At 35.3% G+C, this 13,259-nt stretch overlaps 1 protein-coding gene across 1 annotated transcript in view; it reads right to left on the bottom strand.

Annotated features, from left to right (window-relative positions):
* The window catches only part of okr (DNA repair and recombination protein RAD54-like okr), an 87,303-nt gene extending 75,703 nt beyond the window's left edge, over positions 1 to 11,600 (bottom strand). Inside the window, exons 1-2 of the mRNA XM_081765795.1 lie at positions 11,372 to 11,600; positions 442 to 642 (exon numbers count right to left, since the gene is read on the bottom strand). Of these exons, the coding sequence (XP_081621921.1) occupies positions 442 to 642; positions 11,372 to 11,374 (204 nt within the window). The 5' untranslated portion in view covers positions 11,375 to 11,600. The remainder of the gene's footprint in view (positions 1 to 441; positions 643 to 11,371) is intronic.
* Between the last annotated feature and the right edge of the window lie 1,659 nt (positions 11,601 to 13,259).

Below are 13,259 nucleotides of genomic sequence, written 5' to 3'. Positions count from 1 at the left end.
CACCAATTTGCAATAGGTGTCTTGTATTTATTGATAGATCGTCGACAATTGGAAAGGGATTGGTGTCGTTTGGAATCCTTTCTTATTCTTTGCAGAGTTGTATATGTGTAAGGCTTACACGTGTGTAACAACCGAAAGCGACAAGCAATAATAATTGAAAACCTTATTAAAAACCGGAAATTACTTATGGGAGTACGAGAATGTGATAAAAGGGGATCGTGATATGAAATAGATTGAGGAAGCCTAATCTATATAATTGAACTATTTACTTTGTTCAGAAGCCAGTAAAACAATACACTGCCGACAGTATGTTTGAACTTGTCATGTGTTTTATTTTTCAATGATAGTATCACTCTTCCAGTATTAGTAAGATTTTCAAGTGTCTGGATTCCTTACAAAATGTAAGAAATATTTGAATGAAAAGCGGACGAGTTTACTTACATAAGCAGAGATAGCCTCCGGTGTAACAGGCACTGGCTTCTGGGAAAGTGGTTGCAGAGGCTCTCGATACGTAGAGGACAACAATCCTTTTGTTTTGGCATCTTTTCTCTTCTTTTTCTCCTCTTGCGAGGGACTCCACTCAGCGTCCTCATCCTGACCAACGCGGCGCTTCAACAGCTGGCTGGGCGCTAGGCTGCGTCGCTGAAAATAAAGAAGATTACATCATCATCTCCATTGCTGATTTTATCTAACGATATACAAATGCATACACAGATCCTGCTCAACTTTTCTCTTTAAATCCTGTTACCTGACGCGATCACCATTTCGTGATTTAGTTTTTGTCATGCAGCATTTGATTGTATTTAGCCAACATCTGCAAAAATTAACGTATTTATATTCATTATTGTTGCGTTGGTTCTTCTCAAAGCCAACTGTCTGACTTCTGTTATTCATTTAGGGATCATAATTAAATGCGATGACATTATGAGGAAATGTAAAATGCACACTAAAAATCATTTTTAAAAAATGGCAGTTAACAGGTTTTAATATGGTTTGTAACTTTGTCTTTTTATGTATCGCTTGAAAACTTTCCTAAAGTATCTCATTATTACTTGTTGAAGCTATAGGGTACATATTACATAAGTATCTGTACGACTACATTGTATTTCGGAGATATTCTATTATTAGGGCATCATTTTGATTAGCTCTGAAGATGACTTAATGAATGAATGAATGAATAAATAAATAAATAAATAAATAAATAATAAATAAATAAATAAATACATGATATTCTATTATTAGGGCATCATTTTGATTAGCTCTGAAGATGACTTAATGAATGAATGAATGAATAAATAAATAAATAAATAAATAAATAATAAATAAATAAATAAATACATAAAACCCTAAATAATTTCAAATCATTTGTTAGTTTAATGTGCTATAATTGTCCACAAAGGCAAAAGGAAACAATGACGTTAAGAGGATTATATTTGTGGAATGAATAAAGGAGAAGGAAATGGGAGAAGCCGGAGAAAACCCTTGCACATAATGTTTGTCCACCACAAAGAATACTTAATGGGGAAAACTGGGTCTGGGTCGACATAACACCTAAAGTCTCCTTTCTTTATTGATAAAATGTCCAATGTGAAAAGTCGGCTCATACAGGCCTGTAAACTATTAACTAAAAATGAAAGAATATGTTCCAGCAGTTTTGAAAATTTCTCCCTCTAAGGAGGAAAATGGGGATATATTCATAATATTGAAATTTCTCTTTAGTTATTCGAAGTGGCATAGTGGAGATTTGCTTAAGTCAGAGACGTGAAATTCGATATATAAACTTAAATGCAAATAATGAGACACCTGATTCAGCATTTTGAAAAATTCTGCTCCTTAGAAGAGAAAATTGTAATATCCAAATTTCACTTTCTTTATTGACAAGATGCCCATTGTCAGTAATTGCTACTGAAGTTGGAGATGTGAAAATTGGTACATTAACTCTGAAATAAAAATGATTAAGTGCGAAAATGTCGCTTTTAATGAGTGTAAGGAGACAATTTCTTTAAATTATTAATGGAGAAAATACTGAATGTAAGGATTCGAATAAGTTGGGAGCATGAAGTTCGTTATGTAAACTCTTAATTTAAAATAAGGGAAAGACATATATAATAATTTATGAAAATTCCGCCCCTAGAAGTAGAAGGGCAGCAATATGTACGATTAAATGGAAGAATGAGCAATTCACTAAAAATTTAGCCCACATTATTATATTTATAAACGTAAAGTTCTGGACGAAAAAAAAAAAAAACTTTTGTTAAAAGAGCAATGAATAAGATACTTTTTGAAGCACCTATGCTATGATAGTTAAACGGGTTTTAAATGTTTTGTTCAGCATAGAGTACCACATAAATCCCTGACCAACTTTTTAAAAACTTAACTTTCAAGAGGAAAGATGCATTTATTTATTATTGTCAAGCGATGTTGTTTGTTGTTAGTGAATGTATCACGGAAAAATGGCTGATAATTTTGAAATGACATTCCGAATACTTCGTATCTATCTGGAGCTAGATTTCAATCACCACTTAGATTAAAAGGCATATCGTAAAGGACTATGAGGTTAAAAAATAATGCAAAAAAATAGTGTATCTCATGAGATGTCAAGTTAAGAAGGTGAAAATCTCTATATAAACTCCTCGTTATAAATCACTTGACCCAGTATTTCGCACAAAGTCTGTTTTGAAAGGGGGAGTGCAATTTCTATATTTTTTTCGCCACATTGAAATAGACGTCTGTTGTTTGTGATCACATCAGAGAAAATAGCTTACTCGTTTGAAATGAATCATTGAACATCGTTATTTCCTGCCTCAAGAGTTTTTGGGCATATTTTGGTTTCCCCTCCAATCTTGCACATACAAGAATGTCTCCCAATTGACTATCTAACTGAACTATTTACAACCCTGGTTTGAGTTCATCGCTATTCAAAATATATTGCGAAAATGCGCACAGAACAGTCAACTGAACTTTAATCAGGGTCGGCAAAAACCATGGTTTTTATTGAAAAAAAAAAGTTTTTTTTGTTTAAATTTTTTTTAAATAATCTGCTCTATGTATTTATATCACATATGGACAGAAACAAGTTAGTTGCGCCTTGGTGTTATTATGCAACAACCGGGTTATGCTGGGAGGGGTCACATAAGCCTAAATCGGAATTCAAACCGCTTTTCGGCTTACATCCGAGAAAAATTGTCCTCCATTTGAACTCGAAACCGGGATTCATTGGCCGCAAATGCGATACGTCTGCCCAAGGTTGGCAAAAACCATGGTTTTTATTAAAAAAACCCAAATAAACCGGTTTTTTTGGTTTAAACCAGGTTTTAATGGTTTAAATAATTTGCTCTATATATTCATATCATATATGGACAGAAATAAGTTTGTTTCGCCTTGATGTTATTATGCAACAACCGGGTTATGCTGGAAGGGGTCATATAAGCTTAAAGCGGAATAAAAACCGCTTCTCGAGTTACGTCCGAGAGAAATTGTCCTCCATTTGAACTCGGAACCAGGACTAATTGGCTACAAATGCGATACGTCTGCCGACTCACTCACGAAGGAATCCTGATAAAAAAAATACGTTGTACTGATCTTTACATGCTTCTTAATATAACTGTCAAGAGTCATTTCAGAAGGACAAAAAGATAAACATTTGCACAAGTGAAACCATTACACAGAATTACATATGAACAATTTCAAAGTACTACGGAGTACAGAAGAACTAATTTAGTTCAAGTTAGTTAACAACGACTTTTATTGGTCCAAATTAAAGAAACACACCGACTTAATCTGCATATCAATAGAAAAATGAATAAAGATACGAATTATTTGAGTCCACTTTGGCTCAGACTCATTTATACATAAATAGATACCAAAGATACTTATTTCACTAAATGCCTCTCGTGGGGTCTGTATGACCCCCCCCCCCCCACACACACACACAAAAAAAGTACGGCATTTTCGATGTATTTCATCAATAGTAAACATTGAAACGAAACAATATTTAGAATTTTTCTTCGATTGCAATTACATAACAATAATAACAACTACAAAAAATCACAAAATAAACATTTATAAACTTATAAAAAAAAAGTTGCTTTTGTAGTATAATCTTTTTGAGTAATGAATGGGTAATTTAGGTCTGAATATAATACGAATAATATACGGGATTGAAACGTGATAACCCACAAATGTGTGTTCATCAAGATTTTACAAACACTTACACTTTTACGAACAAGTTTTTGTTTTTTGGTTTGAGCCAGTTGGTTTTTTTGAAAAAAACAGCTGGTTTAAACCAACCAACCCTGCGTCTGCCGACTCACTCACGAAGGACTCCTGACAGAAATACGTCGTATTAATCTTTACATGCTTGTTAATATAACTATCAAGCGTCATTTCAGAAGGGCATAAAGATAAACAGGTGAAACCATTATACAGAATTACATATGGACAATTTCAAAATACTGCAGACTACAGGAGAACTAATTTAATCCAAGTTAGTTCACTACGACTTTTATTAGTCCAAGTTAAAGAAATTCAACGATTTAATTTGCATATCGTAAGAAAAGTGAATAAAGATACGAATTATTTGAGTCCACTTTGACTCTGTCCCATTTATACACAAATAGATACGAAAGGTATTTCTGATTTCAATAAATGCCTGTCATAGGGTTTGTATGACCCCCCCCCCCCTAACAAAAAAAATACGGCATTTCGATGTATTTTATCAATAGTAAACATTATCAAAACTAAACAATATTTAGAATTTTTCTTTGATTCCAATTGCATAACAATAATAATTATAACAAATCAGAAAAGAAACATTCATAAACTTATAAAAAAAAGTTACTTTTGTAGTATAATCTCTTTGGGTAATAAATGCGGAATTTAGGTCTGAATATAATACGAATAATATACACGAGTGAAACCTGATAACCAACAAATGTGTGTTCATCAAGATTTTACGAACGCTTACACTTCTACGAACATTTTTTTCTCGTTTAAACCATTAAAAATAAACTGGTTTAAACCAGCCAACCCTGCCTCCAGTATTACTTCACAGAATATAACTGAGTGAGCGAAGGGGGTTAGAAGTCCAGCAGAGCTTGTTGTTTTCTATCTTTATCACAATTTATACAAAAACACGGTACTCTGTTCTGGAGCCATAATACGAACTGGGGGACATTCTAAATGCCATCCAAGATTTTATTACATGACATTGATTAGCGGGCGTATCCTAAGGAGGTAGAGGAGAGGTAGGTAAGCTTATACCAAAATAAAGATTCTTACGGATTTTTACAATTACATTTTCATTAAAATGCGCCTACTAAAGAGGAAAAGGATTCAAATATTTTCCACGAACATATTCTTCCCGTGCGAAGAGCGGGCATTAGAGCTAAAGAATGTTTGTTTTATCTTGGTACACTTCCCGCCAATGCCCCTGGTTGGCGTTTAAAGTATTTTCTACTAGCACTCACGTGAACGTTTTAATCCAACAGACGTCTTATTGGTTTTGTCGTGTAGGTTAGTTGTCAGCTAGCCCATCAAATGAGGTCATTGCTATTTGGCGGGTAGTTAAAGTGCTTAGTTGCCACATGTGGACAAGTGTGTTACAGTGATTTGTGAATATGGTGGTGCTTGGCAGTGGCTAGAAGAAAACAATATTCATTTCGATAATACGATGCTCAGAGAAACACTTTATAAGCTAATTACTAAAAATCAGGAGCAAAGACGAAAATATGAAATAGATACTATAGCAAAATCTATAAAACACACTGTTATTAGGTTACCACCTTCCATCAGCGCAAATCTGTCTTCATCGTTGGGGGAGGGGGGGGACGGGTAAGACCGTTACCATACTTTTTTTTTAAGAGATGTTCAAAATATTTATGAAGTTGTAAAACAATGCTGTGGAGGATCAGAGTTGGGAAGTGAGCAGATTTGAGGCTTATTCTAGGAGGGGGAAACGAGACTGATATTACGGTAGATGAATCTGATTTCTGAGGTGAACCTGTTGTATATTATACAGCAAGGGACATCAATTCCATCTCACTTTCCTTTGTGGTGATCGGACACAGATCATCATTCTACCCCCTCCTCCAAAAAAAAAAAAAAAATTCAAATCGAATAATTGCGGTGGACATGACCCCTCATCTGCCCCGGGATTTGTGACAGTGTACCTTACCATTGTAATTTTAATCCAATAGAATTGATATGGGCTCAAGTTAAGAATTATGTGTCAAAACGGAATAGAACATTTAAAATTTATGCTGTTTTGAAACTCTTCTGCCCGAGGCTGCAAGTTCAGTTCAGTAACACCTGAAGACTGGAGCAAGGCGGTAGAACATGTAAAACGCGAAGAAAAATTTTATTGGGAAAAGGAAAAACTACTGGATGAACTCGCTGATCGTTTAGTGATTAACTTGTAATCTGATTCAGAAGATAGCCAAAAGGACGACGAAAGGGAAGCAAGATCTTCGGGGGATGGCCTTGGAATTCGACCTTTTCCTCCCTAAAGGTAAATGAAAACAAACTCTACCACGGCTCTACAACTGTAACTTACTGTCTTCCCGAACAAATTTCTAATATCGGGATTTTCTCAACTTTTTATATGTGGGTGAGTTGTATACCCTAAAACGAAACTCTTGCATGAGGTTTAACCCCTTTAGGATCCCATGGTACAATTTGTACCATACGGGTGTTTCATGGTACATTGCGTTATTTCTCTTCTATTTGAGCTTTTTCGTCCGGGTTTTTTATGTTTTCCAGAGGCCTTGCAGAAGACATTACGTATGGTTCCAGACCGTCCTGCGTCAATACATAGGAGGTGATGACGTCATAAGTCAAAAATTTATTTTCTCATTTTCTAAGCCTATGTTCAATATTTTTTGGCGGGCTTATTTTTCTACATAGAAGATTGAAATTTTGCACAAACATTCAGTCCACCGAGTAGTATTTACCAGATTTTTTGTTCCGATGTCAGTGTTAAAACAGGGGGGAACCAGAGGGGCAAAGGTTTAAAAAAAGGGATTATTTTACCCCAAAAATCCCGTATTTCGTCATTTTCCCGCCTCACATACATGATAGGACCACGTGAGTCATACCGTCTGTTAGGCAGTTCCATTCTGAAGAGAACGACGGTCGAATTTTTATTCTAGGGTAATTAGGGCCGTCTCAGTGAATTTTTATCCAAATATACTTCTGTATAGGGTAAAAGTGGGGCATGGTAAGGAATTTTTTTCTGGCAGGCCTATTTTTTCACGTAGAAGATTGAAATTTTGCACAAACATTCAGTCCACCGAGTAGTATTTACCAGATTTTTTGTTCCGATGTCAGTGTTAAAACAGGGGGGAACCAGAGGGGCAAAGAGTTAAAAAAGGGATTTTTTACCCCAAAAATCCAGTATTTCGTCATTTTCCCGCCTCATATACATGTTAGAACCACGTGAGTCATACCGTCTGAAAGGCAGTTTCATTCTGAAGAGAACGACGGTCGAATTATTATTCTAGGGTAATTAGGACCGTCTCAGTAAATTTTTATCCAAATATACTTCTGTATAGGGTAAAAGTGGGGCATGGTAGGGAAATTTTTTCTAGCGGGCCTATTTTTTCACGTAGAAGATTGAAATTTTGCACAAACATTCAGTCCACCGAGTAGTATTTACCAGAAGGTCTTTTCCGATTTCTGCGTAAAAACAGGGGGGGTCCAGAGGTGCAAAAGTTGAAAAAAGGGAAATTTTGCCCCCAAAAATCCCTTTTTTCAGGAATTTCCCGCCTTAGATACATGATGGAGACATGTGAATGGTACCGCCTGAAAGACAGTTCTATTCTGAAGAGAATGATTGGCGGATTATAGTCCTAGGGTAATTAGGGATGTCTCAGGATTTTTTTTTCCCTGAGATCATAGTGTTTTATGGTACTTTGGGGCATTGTGGGAATTTTTGGTACAAATTCTTTCGCCCTAACTATTCAAGATAGAAACTTGAAATTTGGCACACACATTCAGTATACCAAGTACTATTTATCAGATTTTTTTTAGATGGCTACGATCGCACAGGGGGGGTCCAGGGGGGGGGGGGCAAAGTTCGAGAAAAAAATTTTCCCTCCGAAATTTTCACTTTGACATTTTTTTCCCGCTTCTGGTATATGGTATGGGCATGCAAGTGATACCATTTGAAAGCCAGCTCTATTCTGAAGAGAACGAGGTATGGACCATGATCCTAGGATAAATAGTGACGATGCAGTAGCTGCTTGACTGAAAGTCTAAAAAATAGCTTAAAATGCCAGGATCCTAAAAGGGTTAATAATAATAATAATAATAATAATAATAATAATAATAATAATAATAATAATAATAATAATAAGCATAAGCATTTCGGCAATACTAAAGATTTTCCACATTTGTTTATTGATTTAATTTACCGGGTCGCCGGACCAATTTTAGGAAATTTACCGGGTCAATTGGTGAATTTGTTTGTGAGAAAGAATGAGTACAAGGCAGGTAAGAGGAATAGTAAAAGTTAAGAAAGTGGTTGTATTTGTTGATTGTTTTTGATGTTGTTAGCGGCACTGTATGTGGAGCCGGATGAACTATTTCGCGGAGAAGTACACTTGTTTTACTATACGAATCCAGAAATTGTAAAATGTACAGAAAAAATTTGACAAGTCTTTAATTTGCCCATTTCATGTCGAGAACAACCCAACCAACCCCTGCCGGGCTTCTAACCCGTTCCTACTACTACTATTACTACTCTTACTCCTGCTTCTTTCTACTCATATACTATGGATCCGTATTAAAGTAATACTGTATGCCTAATGTAACGTAATTTAACGTAAGTTAATGTAATCCAAGAAAATATAATCGAATGCAATACATTTTGGTGCTTTTATTTTTCAATTTTCAAAATGGTCCGGCGGTACGGCACAAATGCCTTTAACTTAGTTTTATACCTAAGATTTAGACTCGGTTGTTGGTACAATAAATTATGATTTTATGTTCGTGAAATGAGAATGTGTCAATACTACGATACCATGCTAGAAAATGTTGTGGGTTAAATTCCAAAGTTGGGCGTCCGTTTCCAGCGAAATTTTTAAAATTTACAGGAAAGATATGGATAATTTGATCGTTTGTGTGCTTGATAATATATAAGAGTCTCGAAAAATCTGTTTATTTGTTATATATAAGCGGATATAAACATGGGACTATATGGCGAGCGGAGGGAACTACTTGGCGCAAGGTAACCGAACAGTTGCATTGTGGAAAAGAAACGAGCATTTATGTTATCAACATGGCGAATGTTATCAACATTTGTGAAGCAATACGTTGATAACGAGCAAAATCTTTTAAAAGTTTGTGAAGAGCACGGATTAATGAACCTAATAACAAATTGCAGAAAGTGTGGAAGGGAGATAACAGCGAAAAAACTTGACGAAAGTGGACGCCCAACTTCGGAATAAATGCCAATGTTGTTCCTATTTCACACTAAGGTAAGTCTTTACTTTGACTCCAACTGTGACTTTAATCGGTTCTTATAGGTTCAGTTACTTCCTAGAACTGTTCGTGCCTTTGGTGTGACGTCTTAGTTCATATTTTTCCCACTAGGTGTCTGTGTAGTCATATGGTAGTTGGTTAGTGTGATGTCACATGTTCTGTGTGCATGTATGTGTGTGCCGTGTGCGTTTGTGGCATGCGGGAAGCGCGTAATTGAATTGGTTGAATTGAGTTAGAGAAAACCTATCATAGTTGTGGTCTAAACTGAAGATATTTTCGACGTATTGTAAAAGTGGACGTTTATTGGTTTCTTGTTTGTAATAATAGCAAGTGTGCTCGGTTTAATAAAACGACGTGTGTGCGGAAAGGAACATTTTTCAGTAATGTTGAGTATTGTGCATGTGTTCTTGGTATCTTATTTTTTCGTGTGTGGAATCAGCAGTTATGAGTTCATTATTCATGAGTGTTCTCCTATGGCGAAATGGTGAGTGTTTTCTATTTTTTAATTCATATTATTTTTATTCTTGATTTGTTTTGCATTTGAGTATTAGGCAAAGTATTTGGTTTGCTGCTGCTTGTCCTATTGTCTTGTTCAGATGTAATTTTTTTTTCTTTGTCATGCACTGATTTATGATTAGAGACGAGTGTTTTTTTTTTTTTTTAATTTTTCCCTTCTTATCTTAGCTTTATAGTAGTGGTGTGATTATTTATTATTATTTTGGATGTTTTTATGGTACTTGAGCGGGGGGTTTGGGGGCCGGTAGCCCCCCATTTAGATCTGAAAATTCATAATAATAATCTGCTTCACCTGAATTGATGTTTAGTAACATTGTGGCCCTTGTACTTATAGTATAATTCTTAACATCGTATAGTAACATTGTGGCCCTTGTACTTATTTTATAATTCTTAACATCGTACATTACTTTCAGTGTGTTAGTAATTGTAATCGGATCACATGAATCGGTTGAAGTCACTGTTTGGCTCAAAGTAAAAATTTGCCCATACTAAAAATCGGACTTGAAAATTCAGTGTATCGTACTAACTCTGAACGCGTAGCACTAGCAACAACGCATTCCAGACAGACCCATCCTATTGGTGGAAAGCATGCCAAGATAAAACAAACACACTCTAGTACAGGGGTTTCCAAACTTTTTGCAGTTGAGGCTCCCCTCAACTACCAAAATCTGAACGCGCCTCCCATGTCAAAAATGGAATGTGTCAACAATATAAATAAATTTGTCCCTAAAAGAAAGACTAGCACTATGATACACTATGTTTCTTTTATTAATCACCAATGGAAATATTTCATTAACACAGTGATTACATTGTACACACTGACTACACCTTTTAATATTATTTGCCGGTGTTAATAATTATAAATTGTGGTCAGATATTTGTTAAAATTGAAAAATACGAGCAGAAAGGGAATTTAAATAATAAAAACCGGACCTCGTGCCTCCTCTGACAACCGTCGGCGCTTCCCCAGGGAGGTGCGCCGCAGTTTGAAAACCACTGCTCTAGTAGAAATATATATATATATATAAAGGGGACGCATTTAGCTTTTTTTTTTTTTTTAATCTTTAAGTTTTACGTCCCATAGTTTGCCAGGTAGGCTAAAGGAGACGATGATGATGAGAAATGAATGAATGGTGGAATGAAAACAGAGAATCCAGAGAAAACCCACGCACCAGAAATGAGCGCTCTACCGCTGACCCACCGCGGCCCCAACTTATTTTTGAGTAGATAGAAATATTTATAAAACTAGACTGAAAATATAATAATAATATGCGTTAAGGAACTCCATGCGTGAGTAGACTCCTTTATAAGTATATATACAATTGACACTTCTGCGAAAATATCAATACGTCTGCTAGATATATACTATACATACCATTATTTAATTGAACGCAATACATTAGTAATATTTTTAAAACATTACATGTTCTGAACACGATTAATTCAAATATCAAAAACTGTCACTCAATAACGAATGGAAACCAAATCCAGTTTATTTCAAAAAATATTTAAATTTTCCTTCACTTAATTTCACACAACGATCACAGCAGAAACACATTTCATGGATTCCCGCCATACTTGATTTTTTAAAGAAGAGAAAGAAGAAAGAACTTATTCCTTTTGATTCTCAGATAGTTTATTTAATTGGGAAGATCGAAGATATCATTTTCTAAAGTAGTTTTTTTTTTCTGCTACCCAAGCGATAAAATGTGCAGGTCAAGTGAAGGCAAACCACATTTTGCAAAATTTACTGGTAAAATTCCATGTAGTCCCAGTATAGGTAAACATACTTACATTCATGATATATTAACTTCTTTCATGAAGAATTTCACTCTTAGTATGTTAGAAACTGTTTCTTATTATATTACTAAGTGCGAACTTACTTTGGGAGGGCTTACCCAATGTAGCTATAAATACAGTGCGTGGATATATTTCATAAAAACGACAATGCGAAAAACACGAACCATCCTGTTCTACGTGGCCACTAGGAAGCATGAATGTCATCTAACAGAGTTAGTGCGTTTGCATACGGCAACGATAATATCGGTGGAACCACCGATAATGTCGGCAGTGAAATCGACTTCAATGTATTCAAATCGTAGCTTGCACACGCCACCGATATTATCGGCCGATCCTCCGACACGCATATGCTGTCGGCCAAGCCCCCGATACTGTCGGCGGTATCACCGACACCGATTTTGTCGGGGGCAATGTTTTCTTATGATTGGATGCACACGCCACCAATAATGTCGGCCGGCCAGCGAGTTAGATGAAGAGAGTGAGTGACAAGGCGCTGTGTATTTTTGTTTCGTTTCTTGTCTTTGGAATTTTGTTGTTTCCATTTTTCCTATTACAATTGTATAATATTATTATTATTATCTTGTCCCATAAACAACTTCAGAACAGCTTATTATTTTTTACAGTCTCTGTTTTGGAGTAGCTAATTCCCTTTATTAAATAAATATAAAATGTGGGAAGTCTGAAGAATACTGGTTTCCCTCTAAATAGCTATTACCAAATAGAATATAGGAAATTTAGATAACCAATTTCTTGATTATTTTCCACTCCTTTTTTTATTTTTGTTCTTTCTCTCTCACACACACACACACTCTTTGATGGTATAATTTTTAATCTATTAATGCTTTTAAATTTTAATACATTCTGGAAATTAATTTAAGCGTAATTTTCAAAGTTTGATACACTGTGAACATAAGCACATTGAAAAATTCCTGATTATTATTACTTTCTTTTATTTTCATCAGAATTGTGTGCAGATCACTTTTCCCGGTTCCACTCAATAAGCAATGATCGAATAGAATATTTGTTGACAAGTCAAAGTAGAATTATTATTATTTTGAAACGAAACCAGCACAATCAAACACTCTTTCTAATGCTCTAAGGACAAGTTACTCATTTGGCATTTTCTTGATTGTGATCTCAACAATAGGGATGTGACTTCATGCTTCACTTGTTGCAGATTTTTTCTCTCATTTCCAAAACTATCCCAAATCCCCCCTTTTTAAAAATAATTTGTGGAATGGCAATTGAAAACAAAGACCAAAGCTATGTATCCAAGTTTTCCCTCTCCCCTTTGTACCGGGATAGACCCCCTGATAGAGTTCTGCAGTTTAGCTACAGTGACAATGAAAAGGTTGTGTATTATTGCATTCGTATCTTTCTAGTTTTGCTTAGATTTTTAGAGATGGCAGGAATTTTTCCATTCGATATTTTAACCCTTATTGAACTTGTGGAATGTAGACCTT

This window comes from Thermobia domestica, chromosome 7 (assembly GCF_964235325.1).
Source record: "Thermobia domestica chromosome 7, izTheDome1.hap1.1, whole genome shotgun sequence".
Lineage (NCBI taxonomy): Eukaryota > Metazoa > Arthropoda > Insecta > Zygentoma > Lepismatidae > Thermobia > Thermobia domestica.
The sequence above is the reverse complement of the archived record's forward strand: the minus strand, read 5'-3'. Positions and strand labels throughout refer to the sequence as shown.